Below are 17411 nucleotides of genomic sequence, written 5' to 3'. Positions count from 1 at the left end.
ACGAGGCTCCCAAACAAACGCAGCGCTCATTTTGCTTATCATAAATTCATGTCGTAAACATGCTAACAATAGCAATCGTTTGTGTGAGCGTATTGATGATGACAGGCCATTACCGGGCAGATGCTAATTGCATAGCATGTAGCTGAAAGCACAACGGTTCAGGACTCCTCCGGTGGATTATCCCGGCGTCTTCAAACGGTAAATGGTTTTACGTTATTGTATTTTAGTGCAACCGTGTATTTTGTACATGATGAATTTGAACAACTTTGCCTGTCGACTTTAAATAAAGTTTTGACGATAGTGACAATTAGGGAATGGACTATATCACTTTGCATGATTAAAGCAGACTTTTTTTTAATCACGTCACAGCGCATAAATGTCAAACGTGATCATGAAATGCTTGCACCGGGCGACAAGCAGGATCCCTGCTGGCGAGGGCTTTTCCAACTTTGAAATTCATTCGCTTTTTGGGTTATTAAACTGGCTTTTTATTTTGTTCACTTGCCAAACAATGCATTATATTTATTTGGAAAACAATATTACTTGGTTAAAAAAGAAAAAAAAAGTTACCTGCCTGCCAGCCAGCTGGCTTTTGATTGATTGTCTAGCAGTTAGCACGGCGTTCTAGCGGTTAGCAATTTAGCACGGCAGTCTAGCGGCTGGTTAGCACGGCAGTCTAGCAGCTAGCACAGCATTCTAGCAGTTAGCACAACGTTCTAACGGTTAGCACACCGTCTAGCGGTTAGCGTGGGAGTCTAGCAGCTAGCACAGCATTCTAGCGGTTAGCACAACGTTCTAACGATTAGCACGATGGTCTAGCGGTTAGCACGGCAGTCTAGCAGCTAGCACAGCATTCTAGCGGTTAGCACAACGTTCTAACGGTTAGCACGACGGTCTAGCGGTTAGCACGGCAGTCTAGCAGCTAGTACAGCATTCTAGCGGTTAGCACAACGTTCTAACGGTTAGCACGCCGTCTAGCGGTTAGCGCGGCAGTCTAGCAGCTCGCACAGCATTCTAGTGGTTAGCACAACGTTCTAACGGTTAGCACGCCGTCTAGCGGTTAGCACGGCAGTCTAGCAGCTAGCACAGCATTCTAGCGGTTAGCACAACGTTCTAACGGTTAGCACGACGGTCTAGCGGTTAGCACGGCAGTCTAGCAGCTAGTACAGCATTCTAGCGGTTAGCACAATGTTCTAACGGTTAGCACGCCGTCTAGCGGTTAGCGCGGCAGTCTAGCAGCTCGCACAGCATTCTAGCGGTTAGCACAACGTTCTAACGATTAGCACGACGGTCTAGCGGTTAGCACGGCAGTCTAGCAGCTAGCACAGCATTCTAGCGGTTAGCCCAACGTTCTCATGGTTAGCACGGCGTCTAGCGGTTAGCGCGGCAGTCTAGCAGCTAGCACAGCATTCTAGCGGTTAGCACAACGTTCTAACGGTTAGCACGACGGTCTCGCGGTTAGCACGGCAGTCTAGCAGCTAGTACAGCATTCTAGCGGTTAGCACAACGTTCTAACGGTAAGCACGCCGTCTAGCGGTTAGCACGGCAGTCTAGCAGCTAGCACAGCATTCTAGCGGTTAGCACAACGTTCTAACGGTTAGCACGACGGTCTAGCGGTTAGCACGGCAGTCTAGCAGCTAGCACAGCATTCTAGCGGTTAGCCCAACGTTCTCATGGTTAACACGGCGTCTAGCGGTTAGCGCGGGAGTCTAGCAGCTCGCACAGCATTCTAGCGGTTAGCACAACGTTCTAACGATTAGCACGACGGTCTAGCGGTTAGCACGGCAGTCTAGCAGCTAGCACAGCATTCTAGCGGTTAGCCCAACGTTCTCATGGTTAGCACGGCGTCTAGCGGTTAGCGCGGGAGTCTAGCAGCTCGCACAGCATTCTAGCGGTTAGCACAACGTTCTAACGATTAGCACGACGGTCTAGCGGTTAGCACAGCAGTCTAGCAGCTAGCACAGCATTCTAGCGGTTAGCCCAACGTTCTCATGGTTAGCACGGCGTCTAGCGGTTAGCACGGCAGTCTAGCAGCTAGCACAGCATTCTAGCGGTTAGCACAACGTTCTAACGATTAGCACGACGGTCTAGCGGTTAGCACAGCAGTCTAGCAGCTAGCACAGCTTTCTAGCGGTTAGCACAACGTTCTAACGGTTAGCACGACGGTCTAGCGGTTAGCACAGCAGTCTAGCAGCTAGCACAGCATTCTAGCGGTTAGCCCAACGTTCTCATGGTTAGCACGGCGTCTAGCGGTTAGCACGGCAGTCTAGCAGCTAGCACAGCATTCTAGCGGTTAGCACAACGTTCTAACGATTAGCACGACGGTCTAGCGGTTAGCACAGCAGTCTAGCAGCTAGCACAGCTTTCTAGCGGTTAGCACAACGTTCTAACGATTAGCACGACGGTCTAGCGGTTAGCACAGCAGTCTAGCAGCTAGCACAGCTTTCTAGCGGTTAGCACAACGTTCTCATGGTTTGCACGCCGTCTAGCTGTTAGCGCGGCAGTCTAGCAGCTAGCACAGCATTCTAGCGGTTAGCACAACGTTCTAACGGTTAGCACGACGGTCTAGCGGTTAGCACAGAGTTTGAATCTCCACTACAGCATGTTTCTCCCTGCGCTTTCATATTTTATTCGCCGTGGTACTTCGGCTCCCTCCCTTCTCACAAGTTGGTTCATGGAAGAGTCTTAATTGTCAAAAGGTATAAATGTGAGTCGAACGTTTGTGCCGTGCGAGTGATTGGTGACCAGTCCAAGGTGTACCTTGCCATTAAAAGAAGAAGAAGAAAAAAAGGATGGATGGAAGACCATCAAATATCAATACTGGACATTCCTCTTTCTGTTAGCTTCGACATTTTAAAACTATTAAATGTACGAACGTGTGTTATTATTTGGGGTGAGACTGCAACGAAATCTTGCAGGGGGGGGGACAAGCACAATATGCTTGTCGCGCCCCAAAATGAATTGTGTCAACTGACAATGGTGAACTCTTCCACTGACCCACTTTATCGTCACCCGTGCACTTTGGAATCTCAGTCGCATCAATGGCAGCTCTTCAGGACAGATGTGACAGATGTGCTTCTCCACACACAAGACGCTTTGTCAAGCTCTGACCTTGTGGGAATTTGAGTTTTATGTCCCGAGGATGAGTTCATCTTGGAGGACTACTAAGAATGGCTCAAATGAGCCTAAAATGGCTGCTGCAAAGGAAAATGGCAGACTTGCTCTGTCTTTTCAGCATTGCTTCTCAAGACTTTTTAGTGGGTCGACTATGATGGATAATGCTCTTAAATTGCAGTTTGGGGATTTATGGCAAGTTTAAACTTTGCTGCCACAATACTAAAATTCTTCACATCTTGTTTAGTATGTGTGGTTCAGATTTGGAAGCAACTCGAAACAATCAGTGGCTTACGTCCATCTTTTGAAGAGCCCTGCAATGGAATGGCCAAAATGACCCTAAATTGGTCATTTCAAACCAAAATGGCAGACTTCCCGAGTCTTTTGCGGCCATTTTGTGGTTATACTCATTCAATTCAATCCCCAAAGCCCTTCGCAAAATTAAATGTCAGCTTTGAAAAACTCTGACTTTGTGGCGTTTGGTTAATAGTTTTGAATTGTGAGTTGCTCATCAAACTTCACCTCACGCAATCGCCCATGATGTGATTTAAACTTGTTAGCAACACAATCGGACAAAAGACCACCTTGAAATGGCCACAATGAGCCCAGAATTGCCGCGTTAAAACAAAATGACAGACTTCCATTGTCTTTTTTGAGACTTTTTTTGTCAAATGATTCATGGTAGATACCGTTTGTTTTAGTTTTTTTCATCTTTTTTTTGGGGGGGGGGGCAGTTTATAGATTTTCATGTCTTTTACTGCCAAACGCTATCCAAAAAACAACCCTGACAGTGGCAGCCGATTTCGAGCATTTTCACTCATCTCTCAAGGAAAACAGAATCTTGGATTCCATTCTTTCAATTAGAAAAAAAAAGTATGTTTCTATCCTATTCCGTTCTTTAGTAATCACCATTTGAAAATAGGTCATTTGAGTGACAACAAACGAAAATGGAAAAAAATGAGAAAACAAGCATTTTGTGAAAAGGAACATTTTCTGCACAACATTGACACTAACATGTTTTGTTTAGTGACACTCTGTCAATGAGATTTAATGTAACGCTTTCATTCACGTCATCCTTGAAAACGTCCTATTTCCTGAGATCTACCATGTCTTCATGTCATTTGACACTCCGGGAGCCCATTGAAAAGAGATACAATGCTGCCATCTGCTGGCCATAGTTAGTGGGTGTTTTTCATTGTTTTCACCTCATTCACAAACCAGCGCGACACAAGACATTGCACTGCCCATTGAGAAAAAAAGAAAAAAACGTAGTTGACGGTAATTGACGTTATTGGCAGTACTCGTGGGCGTGTCCTTAACGTCAATTGACGTTTTTGGCGGTAAAAATGTTAATGGCAGTCATCCAACTTTGCCAGCCCCAAACAATGCCGAAAACTCAAATCCTTGTCAATTTTGAATTGTTCTTCTGTCTCGACTATATGGTCAAGATTTAGGAACAATCGGTGAAAATGTCAAAGAACCCCGAGAAGGGACCAAAATTGCCCTAAAATGGCAGCTTCAATCAAACCGAACTTGCAGACCTCCTGCGTCTTTCCAGGCGTGGCGTTTTCAGACCTTTTCGTACTTCTACTCATGGTCAATTTGATGTTGCCAAGGGAAACTGGCTTCGTCCAACTTCCTTGCTCATACACGGCGACCAAAACTCTCGTCGGCAATCTGTATCGTTAGCACGCGTGATTCCAATCGCGATCGACAAGAGCTCTTGGAGGCGCTTGTCTCGAAATGAGCCTGAAAATTGCCACTTCCGAACAAAATGGCAGACTTCCCGTGGCTATTCTTTCGTGGCTTTTTGAGACTTTGAGGCGGCAGGCCCGAAATGAGCATTCTGCTCGCCGGCTGGCGCGATGGTGAAAATCCATGACTTCACCCGCGATTCCGTAAGCGCGGGTGTGAGATTGCTCCCGTCAAGGGAACGCTTATCGAGATGCTCCCGCCTTCCTCTTCCGTAATTGCCCCCCGTCGGCGCTGACGCCGGGGGGGGGACGCGCCGCCTTCAAGTTCCGAGCGGGTCCGCTGCAAGGGAAACAATTTCGCCCCTTTAATGAGTTCTCCGTGCTAAAGACGGTCCGTCGCTTCGAGTTCGATGTTTTCTAAATGGCAGCCGTGCGTCCGTAATTGGGGGACACGTTGCCCGTCTCGCTCTCCAGCTGGCGCGGGCGGCGGCGTCCTCGAAAAGACGGGAGAAGAATGTCTTTGTGAAATATTAAACATCTCGTGCAGCTGCCGCCCGAGCGGCGGCGAGAGCGACGCCTCGTCGGGTCTGGCGACGCAGATGGCGACGTTCTTCCCTTCGAGCCACGACGTACAAGCGAGCGGCAAATTGTCCCGAAATGTCAGCTGCCGTCATCTTTTTTTCTCAGGGCAAGAAACGTTGCCTAATTAGCGACAGTTGCTGATTAGCGCCACAGCAGTAAACAAAACGACTCGAACGTGCTCCTGAATGCATCGTGTCGAAAAAGGGGCTTCTGTTCGTTTTTTGAGACGCAAGTTGTATTCGTTTCGTGGCAACGCTCGTAACTCAAATGTTTTCTCATTGAAATCAAGGGAAATGTCATTGAATGAGTTGTAATGTGTTTTTAATAACAAAACTTGGACTCTGTAATGTTCTTCTTTAAATGACATCATTCATTATTTATTATTAACGGCAATAAAGAAAGCAAGGGAAGCCCTGTAGCGTTCCTAAAGAAACAATACGCGAGAGAGACGGAGAGAATCGCCCCCCCCCCCCCCACGCCGTGCTCTCGTCATTCTCCAGACACATTCAAGCGTTTTGATCGTCCCTTTAGGAACGCGACAAAGGCTTACCTTGCTTTCTTTATATGCGTTTCACGTTGTCAGCGGCGTACGTCCCAATAAAGTTTCTACAAAATGAAAATGATTTTTTGAAAAATGTATCTCTCTAGTAACAACCAAATAAATAATATAGAGCAAACTTGTCATGACAGTTGGGATTCCTTTTAAAGTTATTTGAAGGTTCGGAATGACAGTAACATCAATTTCTGCTAGCACATCTATGGCGTTTAAGCATTCTATGTTAGCATTAAGCTAACTGACTTTGATTGTTATACGGTTTGGATGAACATTTTGGAGTTTAACAAAATACTTTATAATGTTTAATTCCTGTCATTACAAGTGTTGTGACAAACTGTAGACAAGCAAGAGAGTGAGGACCTGCGCCAAGGAACATTTTTTAAAAAGTGTGTTTTAATGACTTCAAGCACATTTTATAACTATAAATAGTATTTTTTTTAAATAATAATAATAATAATAAATGGTCACAGTGTATTGCAGTTTTCACTTATTGCATAGGGGTTTGGAACGTATACCAAGTTTGGGTTTGGAACATACGCAAATTTGACATTTGCAGTCGGACCTCTGTTTTTTAACTGTACATTGAACAGGTTTATAAAAATTTGTTTTTTTTATGAGTCAGTTTTTATTTTATTTTGACTTTTTTCCAGTTTTGTTTTAATTAGTTTATTGTGCAATTTTGATACTTTTTTTTTTTAAAGTCAAAAATGCTTCGTTATGCTTTAGTTTTAATTAGTTTTAGTATTAGTTTTAGTTTTTTAATATAGAGTATTGAGTGCAAGGTAAAAGGGACCTTTCCTTCTTCTGTTGCTATGGACGTACAACAATACCGAGATAAATGCATTTATGATGAACCCTGACAGCTCATGTAGGATATTAATTGACAAAGACAAAACTGAACAACATGATCACTATAATTGTAGTTCATTTTAGTTTTATAAACATAAGATGTAGTTCCAGTTAGTTTTCGTTTTTTTTCAAGCATTTTTGTTTTTATTTGATTTCATGAATGCATTTTAGTTTAAAGTTATTTCATTGTTTTTTGTTAACTATAATAACCTTGATATGGAAATGAACAATGTCACTTGCCAATGTGGGCTTCGGGTTTTCTTTCTTCGCTGGGTGGCAGCAGAAGAGAACAATAGCCATTGTTTGCTCCACTTTCTGTGTCAAGGTCACTTTTTGCTTCTTCGTGTGATGTGACTTTGCTACTTCTCATCATAGGCAGGGGCTGGTCTATTCTCGTGGCTTACAGGGCCCCGAGCCACCCCGGAATCTTGAACACAAAATGGCTTCTTGCTTTACCACCTCGCTGTTTGTTTGCTTGTTTTTTTAAATACAGTATACACACCCATCGTACCCCTAAATTGCGACATTAAAGTTACAACTTTCACTTTCCTTTCTTTGGTCCTTCCTCGGGTCTCCTGACGGCGGTGTTCGGTTTAGGTGAACGGGTATGGGATTTTTTAATAGGTTTTTGGTGAACTAATGAATACACACTCACTCGCATGCACATACAAAATAATAAATAAAGTAAAAAAAATAAAAAGAGAGCAATGATGATGACATGTCAAATCGGTAAAATTACAGAATGAACAATACTGAAAAAACAAAGAAGTTACAAGCCAGAATCCAGCCAAGGTGCCACCGCGCGACCTTTGACCCGTTCTTTCCCTCCTTCCAGCGTGTCGACAAGGTGTCAATCACGTCCGATAGCACCTCTCAAGCTCGTTCGCGCCTCCATCTTTCTTTCCCACCCCACACCACCTCCCGCTCTCGCCTCCCGCACGATCGCTGGATCTCAGCCTGGCAGATTTCGCTGTCAAGCCGGAGGAAAGCACTTCCTGTGGGATTTAACGCTCCCTCTTCGGCTTGTCTGCCCTTTTTCCATTTGCGCGGAAACTTTGCCACGTCCCACTTGTGCTTACCTTTTTTTCCCCTCGTCTGCTTTTAGCGACTTATTTGCCTCTTTTTTTTTTTTTTTTTCTCATTCCCAACTTTAATTTTCTTTGCCTTATCGCAGCCGAGTGCCGCGGCGCAGTCGGCTGCGGAATAAACGATGCCTCCTTCTGACCTCAATCGCATTTGTTGCATTAAAAGAAAAAAAGTGCTTGTGAAGGAAGATCATTTAGGGAAGATGCAAAAATACAATATATATGGAAAATATGTCGCAGGTTGCTCGCCATTCCCACGCTTATGAGAAAAGACTTATTTGCTTCTTTTTGAGGGATTCAACAGAGTCGGCTAAAGACAACTCACACACTCAAGTTTCTGTCCAGTTGCAATGCATACAATGTAACCAATTTTTCAACCCCCCCAAAAAATCGGTCCAATTCTCTGATGGCCAAAATGCGCGCTTGCTTTCGAATATCGACTCACAATCGTATCTGCCAAACTGCTGCTTGTTGTGAAGGACGTCGCGTCGCCTGCAGCCACACACTGCTTGTATCTCAAGTTTGCGCTCGCAAGTTAAGGCACAAAAATCCATCTGGTGGACGACTCGTATTTCGAAAAACTGTGAAAGTCAGTCAATGATTTCTCAAGATGCCAATGTATTAAAAAATAATAATAATCCCGAATGTATCAATCGGTCAAAAACAAATTGAAATGGCTCATTTGAAAATACACTGAAAAAAGCATACAATATCTGTCATTTATTAAATCTTTTAATTTTTTTAATTAAAATTGTTTAAAATATGACTTTGTTCCTTCCAAGTAAACATTCAAATTTATATTTATGGATAAATGTTTTTTTTTTTTTAGATTACATGCAATTTTATACTTCCGGCGAGAATTCTCGAACCCAGCCGACCGCCGCCATTACGGATTTGGACTCGAACGAACGTTGATGATATTACAGTAAGAAACATGAACGAACCCTTCCGTTTGATAACCTTCCGTTTAGTTTACTCAATTATGCATGAAACTGTTCTTGACTGAACTTCAGCCCTCGGATTCCGACGTGATGTTTTTATGCACTCAGTAGGCCACACCCCTTAAAGTGGTCAAGTCAGAAATGTTTTTTACAATAAAATGTTTTAAGCGTCCACACGAGGCATCGTGATGAATATTACATTTGCGGAATACGCATTAAGCCGCAAATTCCACCTGTTTTTATCCATCTCAGGGCGGCCATTTTACCTTAAGCACTGCCACTTGCTGTCAACTTAAAATGACATCACAGTGCAAGGGATCAGCTTGTGAACGTCACATGACCAAACACCAAAAAAACGGTGAGCTGTTGTGGCCGTTACTTTTGCCCCCAGCAAAATAAAATATTACAATACGACAGTTGCAACCCGTCCACAAAACATGAAAAAGACGACAACCGAGAGCGGGAGGAAGAATGAGCCCCGAGTTTCTTGGACGGGGGAAAAAACAAAACTCAAGCTCTGCAGCTTTAAAGGGGGGCACACTATGAACCTGGAAAAAAAATTTCTCATTCAAATTACATAACGTTGACATTTCGCTTCATTTCACGAGGGAAAATTTGATATGAGTAAATTAAGTTCCAAACTTTGGAACAAATGAAACCCTCAAGTTCGCTGTATTAATGTCGCCAGTCATTTAAAAAAATGAGCAAGTGGATTTTGCTTGCGCTCGCTACGTGGACCGCCGCATTCCGGCATCCGCAGCCTGCGTTTACCGCGCGTCACTATCATTTAACAGCTCACATTGATTTTTTTTGCTCCTGGCAAGAGTCAAGATGGCGGCGCGAGTGGCGTCGGGTTTCAATTAGAGCGTACGGGATGTAATTGCAGCCTCGCTCGTAATGAGGAGAATTGTGATAAACGACCCTCTTAGGAAGCGCGGCGAGATGCGTCGTTTACCTTGTGGTCCACGATGCTGCTGTAGCCCTGGAGGGCCGGGGGGCGGGGCCGGAAGGAGGCGGCGGCGGGCGCAGGCGGACGCTGGTGCTCTTGCGCTCGCGTGTCGTTGGCGTCCCGAGCGGCGCTGTAGAAGCCGCCGTTGTAGAAGCTGCCGTTGTAGACCAGGAAGAGGCTCGCGCACAGGAGCAGCGCGAGAAGCACGGCAACGCCATGGCGCTGGGGGGGGGGGGAAACATCAGGGGGGCTCAGTAGGTTGTCGTCCAATAGGAAACATGTATTGTACTGCAACGTTTTGTCAGCAGACGAGACGGGTCTGAATGTATTGCATCAAAAAAAGGGTTAAATATTGACAAAAATGAGTTGAGCACAAACATCTCGTTGAGGAAAAATGCAGGTCCGATCAAAAGTCTCGTGATGACAAAAATCGATCATACCCGTCTAGGTCATCATCATCATAGATATAATAATGCATCAGATTCCCATGTAATTGGTAAAAATGTCTCAGATTTGAAAAAAAAAAATCAGTTTATCATACCTGGGCTTGTTGATTCAAATGCTGGATTTATCCAATTTTACATGATCAAACAAAGTTGAACTGGCAACAAATAATTTATCATACCCATCTAGTTTTTTTTTTTTTTTCAAAACTTTGTAGTCATCCAATTTTGCATGATCCAAAGCATAGGTGTCAAACTCCGGTCCTGGAGGGCCGCAGTCCTGCAGGTTTTGGATGTTTCTGTTCTCCAACACAGCTGATATACGATCAGCTCATCAGCCTGATAACGATCCTGCTGATTGGAATCAGCTTGTGTTGGAAGAGGGAAACCTCCAAAACCTGCAGGACTACGGCCCTTGAGGACCGGAGTTTGACACCTATTATCCAAAGAATTGTATCATATCCATCTAGTTGATGAAAAATGCAGATCTGATCAAGTCTTTTGATGACACAAATCTATTTTTCATACCCATCCAGGTCATCATACCCATGTAATTGATAAAAATGTCTCAAATTTTACTCAATTAAAACATTATCATACAGGCATGTTGATTAAAATGCTGGATTTGCATGATCAAACAAAGTTTGATTGACAACAAATAATTGATCATACCCATCTAGTTCATTTCAAAACTTTGTGCTCATCCAATATTGTATCATACCCATCTACTGCAGTTGATGAAAAATGCAGATCTGATCAAGTCTCTTGATGACACAAATCTATTTATCATACCCATCTAGTGCATTTAAAAGTTTGGGGTCATCAAATATTGCATGATGAATAAACCCATTGGCAAAATTGTATCATACTCATGTAGTTGTTAAAAATGTCTCAGATTTGACTAAATATAAAATAGGTTTGGATGACAAAAGATCAATTCATCATACCCGACGGGCTTGTTGATTAAAATGCTGAATTTATCCAATTCTACATGATCAAACAAAGTTTGATTGACAACAAATAATTGATCATACTTATCCAGTTGATAAAAATCAATCCGTCATCCCAATCTCGTGGATTGATTTTGGTTTTATCAAATTACATGACAAAAAAAGTGTTGAGGACAAAATTAATTGATCATATTTATCTCATTAATTAAAACACGAGATTTATCTGATTCTACATGATCACAAAAAAACATCGTATTCAACATACCCGTCTATTTGATTAAAAGAAAAAATCTATCATGCCCATCTAGTTGACACCAACAAACATGATCAAATTCATTATACCCAATTAGTTGATTAAAAACTGGATTTATCCAGTTTTATGTAAGCGCAAAACATCTTAATGACAAAAATGATTGTATCATACCCATCTAGTTGATGAAACCACTGAGCTTGTCAAATTGATCAAAAATCATTGTAACATAAATCAATTCATCAAACCGATTTGATAGAAACTTAATTTAAAAAAATCTAAATGATCAAATCCATTTAGCACACCCATCTAATTCATTTTTATTATCAAAAACATCTTAAACATTATTGTATCACACCCATCTAGTTGATAAAACTGTTGACTTTTTAAATTCAACATGATCAAAATTTGTCTCAATGGTAAAAATCATTTCATCAAACCTTTCATGTTCCAATTTTACATGATTAAAAAAAAATCTCTTCATGACAATCCTACCCGTCTACTTGATTGAAAATTGCCTACCAAATTCTATATGATCAAAAAGATTCTTAAACATATTTTATCCCACCCCTATTTATTGAACGTGCTGTAAATAATAATGTTGCCCTCTCGTTAATAATCGCCATGCATGCAAATGAGTCGGGTGGCTTATCACTTTAAGTAAACGCCGACCTCAAACAGACGCCTACTTTTTACCCTTCAGCAAAAAACAAACAAAAAAAACAAAAACAGGAGTAGGAGGTGTATTTATCTTAGTTCATACACTCCAACGGTTAACTGCCTTTGGAATCCCGTTGCTAACCGAAACAGCAGCACGTCAAAGTCCCTCAGATCTTTGGGGAAACCTCTTCATCGTATGACGCGATCATGCTCAAGGTGCATTCAGGGACACATCTGAAGGTAAGAATCTGCCAACTTAAAAGTTATTTTGCTCGTTTAAAGTGTTTACAAAATGAAGCAGTCGATCAAACCTTTGACGACTTTATTATTGTCGCGCGTAAAATAACAAAAGCAAAACACTTAAGTGGGGGCGAATAATCGAAGCTTGGCTGCGGGTTCATCTGTTGGCTGCATTGTTGCGCACGTAATCTTTTGATCCGACCGTCGGTGAGCACAGCGAGCTTATGCTGATTTTTGGAGCGCGTTTGGCTCCGCAGACGAGATTGAAGCGAGCACGACATGCCTTTAAAAAATGCATTGAAATGAGAAAAGATGACGAAAAACAACCTTTACCAGCGGAGTCTTCATCTTGCGGCGCTCTCGGGAGTCAAGCGGGCTCCGCGCGCCCGCAGCCGGCGCCTCTCATGCTCCGCACGTGTCCGGGGTCCAGCTCTGCCCGGGCCGGTGTGGAGGAGCGCTCGGGTTCGGCTCGGGCTCCTCCGCGGAGTCCAGGCGACGGGCGTGCGCAGTCGGACGTCCGCCGGGTCCTAAAGCCGGCCGACGTTTTCTAGGCTACGCCAGGGATGGGCAACTTAAATGCTGGAGGAGGGGGGGCACAATTTTTCAGCAGTGCTACTGGGGGGGGGTCAGGCAGTGCCTCACCATATGTATGACCAAAAAACAACAACTATTTTAGATATGGACAAATATACATCATCGTAATGTATTTTATTTTCATAATGCATTTTCTCAATGCATGTATAAAAGATCCACTATGATATTCTAACCCAACAACAAAGGATTTGAACAATAATAATACAAATAATAATCATTTTGTGCATTTTTTCCCTCCACAAATAAATGTTTTTAATTTTATTGCGGTACTATATTTGTCCTGCAAATCATTCCAAATCCCTCCCAAATGATTCGGCCTACAGTTTTTCGGCATGCGTCTCATACTACAGCATGAATGGGCCGCCTACTCGTGTTGTACTCGTAGACAGACCCCCCCCCCCAATATTTTGTAATACAGCAATTTTCTTCATCCCCCCCCCCCCCCAGGATTTATTCCCCATTATTCCCTTGGAAAATGAAACTTTGAATGTTTATCAGCATTTTTGACGAATTCTTTAGCCATGTAAACCCCCCCCCCTCCCCCCCATTTTTAAAAATTTTATTATTAAAGTGGGCCACCAGGGGCAGAGTTACGTGGTGGCCAAAAGTGGCCATTGCCACCCCTTGTGGCCATCTTTAGTACAGAACACCTGATTCTTACAGTCAATGTCAGTCAAAATCATTACTTTCGCATCGTCGCAAGCAAGCAACATGACGGAGAAGGCAACGTTCATCAAACCATCCGCATTCACCGTTTCGTGGAATAAAACGCACTCAAAAAGCAAAGTAAAAAACAACGTTTTGGATGAAAAGATTTTTGTGTCATCGTGCTTTTTAGCGATGATTTGAATGAATAAGCCATTGATCGCAGTAAGCAAAATGGCGTCAGCCGTCGGTTAAAATCGATCCCTCCAATTTGCTGTTAACGAGCAAATCAGTGCATGAGATGGAAGTGGAGGCTGCGAAAATGTCGTTATCTGGTAAAAGGAGCTCAGCAAAATGTTGCTTTTGACTTCCATTTGTTCCTGCTTCCTTTGTATGTTATGGCCCCGGCACCCCCCCCCCCCCCCCCCCCCGGCCACCCCCCGCTGAGAACTGTTTGCCGACACCCCTGGTCTTTGCTAATGTTTTGAGCTGACGAACAAAAATTTTTGCTACCGGCGTCGCACATTAAGACCATCAAGCAGCGTTTTTGTGCTCGGTAGCTTCCCAGCACTGCAACTCCAAAAGGTGCGCTTCATTAGCGGAAGAGCACCTGCAGCGGCAAGATAAGACTTAACGGGGGTTTCCTGCTCTGTGTGACTTGATGGAGATCTCGTTTGGGAGGACTTGCAAGGGTTTGCATACGCCCCCATCGCCCCCCCCCCCCCATTATTATTACACCCCCCCGCGATTGATTCCTAATGCAAGTAGCGTTTTGTGTCTTATTGATGCGTTTGTTTGTTTTTTGCTGCGCTTCGGCTGCTGCTCAGATGCTTCGATTTCCTCCTTGCGGGGATCAATAAAGCTCATCTTGTGCTATGCTGGCTTATCTCAACCAGATTCAAAACAAACTAAAAATGTTTTTTTGTTTGTTTTGTTTTAGAAATGGTGCGTGAAACTGATACAGTAGGATTTGTTACGGATTCAGTACCTAAAATACGTGTAATGAAATTAAGCACTGTAATGTCGATAACAGTATATTTTTTGTGTCCTTATTAATCTCTTGTCGGAATTCATTTTCAGTGTTTTTATTTGTATGCGATGCCAATTAGATGCATGACACTGCAAGCGATGCGGTCACAAATAATAGATACATCAAGTTGCTCAATCTGAGTAGACATTTTTGATCTTTTAACTGTTTTAGTGATTCAATGCCGAGTAAATAAATACAATGTCGGCATACCAGATACCGATTCGGTCACCACAAGTACTTTTTAGAATAATTCAAATGAGTACAACATTCAATTGTTCAATCTGAATGGATTTTCATGCCCTGAAAGCATTTTTGTGATCCAAGGGCAACAGTATTGTCAGTACAGAAAGTATCATGAATACCTTTTCTGATACTATTTAGTAATGAGGCGATTTTTTTTTAAATTCAAACAATAGGAACAGACATCAAAATGCTGAAACTTCATGTATTTTCATGACCTTTTAAGAGTTTTAACTCTTTAAAACTATTAAGACTGTTAGCAAGATTAGAATTGTAGCCTCACTGCTCTAAGCCCTCCCCCTCTCGAGCTCTGATCTAAGCCACGCCCCCCCACTCAGGTGCATGAGTGAGATTTGTAAACATAGTCATTCATAAAGCCCCGTATTGCACTGATCGGCGAACATTTGTGACGTTAGCGAAGGTTGAAATCACGCCAGGGTTCGTTCAAGGTTGCAACGTTTGCTAAACGTTGACTGAACTCTAACAGTTTTGATCAAGGAAACGTCCTTACGACAAGAAAAAAAACGTTAAAACATTAGAGGAATGTTTAGCGAACATTTAGCGAAAGTGGCGATCTTGAACGAATCCTGGCATGAAATCAGCATTCGGTAGCGCCGCAAATGTTCGCCCCTCAGTGGCATACGAGTTTTATGATGAAAGTTGCGTATTCGTGATAATCACAGAGAACTGAAAGCCAGCTTCAACAAAATGGCGGTGCTAGCCAAAGTAAGCTAGCAGTAAACTTTCAACTTCACCACTAAGAATTACAATGTCTTTAATAATTTATCGATCTCAAACATAAACATAATATTTGCTATCTCTGACCCTTTTAACTCATTCACTGCCATTGACAGCTTTAGAAGTCAAAAATTCATTTGAACTATTTCTATTAGTTTACATTTTTTTCTACTTTTGTTAACAAGAGTATAAAAACCTAGATTTTTTTTTTTTATTGTATTTCATATAAAATTTGTGGTTAATCGTTAATGTGATTAATTACAATCAAAAATCTTAATCGCCTGACAACCTATTCTTTAAATAATATTTTGTTTTCTTTAAAAAAAAAAATCTATTTTAAAATTGTAATTAATCACATGACTTCACGAGTTAACTCATGATTAATCACAAATTTTATATCTGGTCTAAATGTATCCCCAAAAAAATCCTAGGTTTTCATACTCTTGTTAACAAAAGTGGGGAAACAATGTTAAACTAATAGAAATAGTTAAAAATGAAATTTTGACGTCTCGAGCCGTCAATGGCAGTGAATGAGTTAAAGTACGACAACAATTCTCATTTCTCTTCAAGCTCACTGCTGACTATATAAAACAGCAACAACGACAACATAGAATTAAAAACGTACTAACTTTGCGTTGTCATTCAGTTCGAGATAAATCGGTTGCTTTTTAGGCAGCAAAGAAATATCTGTAGCATGATTTATAAAGTTCAACTCAAACTGCGACCGCTCGGCCGTCTTGTCCTGCAAAATGATAGCATCCCTTGAAAATCCGTCAATCACTTCCACTTTTCTGGCTTTTTACGTCGCAAATTGTCCGTTAATCTCAAGCTTCCGCCTTGTGAAGTCCTCAAACGACAAAACGCTTCTGACCCCAAATTCTGCGTTTCATTGCTAAGTAGCGCAGATGTCAACAAAGCTCCTGCTCGGATTAAAGCTGGTGCAGATGAGCTCGATCCGTATCTCCGTCAACTCAGTCCTCATCTCACTCACGCTCATGAGGTTTCTTATTTAACTGGCTTATTTCCAGTCCCATGAAAACCCACTCCTGCGACCCTCCGACTAAAATGTGAAACTGGCAACTTCTCTGACTTCAACGATTACCGTCCGGTAGCTAAACTTCTTTTTCTAGCCAAAGTCTCGCTTTTTTTTTTTTTTTATTGACTCATCAAACACCCTGCAGCCTTTTGCAGTCAGGTTTTTCTCTCAGCCTCAGCCTCTGCCATTAACAGCATAGTTTCATTCTTGGCTAAAAGCAATTCGGTGCCGCCGTCTTCTTTGACCTCACGAAAACATTCGATACGGTCGACCATAAAATTCCGCTTCATAAATTACGCCTGTTAGAATTTGACAATACTTCACTCAAACGGTTTCATTCAGAACTGACTGACGGCACTCGGACTGCTGACGGTATTCCTGTCAAGTCCACTTACAATCCTAAAAACGGGATGCCACAGGGATCTATTCTTGGACCACTGCTATTCATCCTATTCGTAAACACTAATTATTCCTTCTCTGCAATCCAGAAATATTCCATCTACAAGGCACTTCTAAATAAACTTCTGAATGACCTTACCTCTCTGTTCTCCAAAACTACAGAACGTGGTCTAGTAACAATATAACATTAGACTAACAATGGTAGATCTGGCTTTAAAGGGGAAGTCAAACCCCCCCCCCCACGTTTACCATCCACCTCAAAGTTGTTTAGTGCCAGTAAAAAGGATACAGACTAAGGTTTCATTAATCTCGCTGTAAGTCAATGTTTCATCAGCAGAATTATAAAAATATGAATTGAAGGTTCAAAAAGCATTTAGTGTTACGTTAAGGTTGACTTCCTCTTTAAGAATGCTACA

General features: G+C 42.4%; 1 protein-coding gene and 1 long non-coding RNA gene across 5 annotated transcripts in view; one reads left to right on the top strand and one right to left on the bottom strand.

Annotated features, from left to right (window-relative positions):
- st6galnac5a (ST6 (alpha-N-acetyl-neuraminyl-2,3-beta-galactosyl-1,3)-N-acetylgalactosaminide alpha-2,6-sialyltransferase 5a) overlaps positions 1-12833 on the bottom strand; it is a 41261-nt gene extending 28428 nt beyond the window's left edge. The window contains exons 1-2 of one of the 2 annotated variants that reach the window (XM_086088461.1): positions 12641-12833; positions 9777-9992 (exon numbers count right to left, since the gene is read on the bottom strand). In XM_086088461.1, coding sequence (XP_085944587.1) covers positions 9777-9992; positions 12641-12661 — 237 coding nt within the window. In that variant the 5' untranslated portion in view covers positions 12662-12833. The remainder of the gene's footprint in view (positions 1-9776; positions 9993-12640) is intronic. The other variant, XM_086089320.1, reaches the window with a different exon arrangement.
- LOC147180235 (uncharacterized) overlaps positions 12172-17411 on the top strand; it is a 44399-nt gene continuing 39159 nt past the window's right edge. For all 3 annotated transcript variants that reach the window (XR_015097256.1, XR_015097215.1, XR_015097189.1), the window contains exon 1: positions 12172-12313. This is a non-coding gene — a long non-coding RNA (uncharacterized LOC147180235). The remainder of the gene's footprint in view (positions 12314-17411) is intronic.

This window comes from Leptonotus elevatus, chromosome 1 (genome assembly GCF_054856555.1).
Source record: "Leptonotus elevatus isolate MCC_2025b chromosome 1, RoL_Lele_1.0, whole genome shotgun sequence".
NCBI lineage: Eukaryota > Metazoa > Chordata > Actinopteri > Syngnathiformes > Syngnathidae > Leptonotus > Leptonotus elevatus.
The sequence above is the reverse complement of the archived record's forward strand: the minus strand, read 5'-3'. Positions and strand labels throughout refer to the sequence as shown.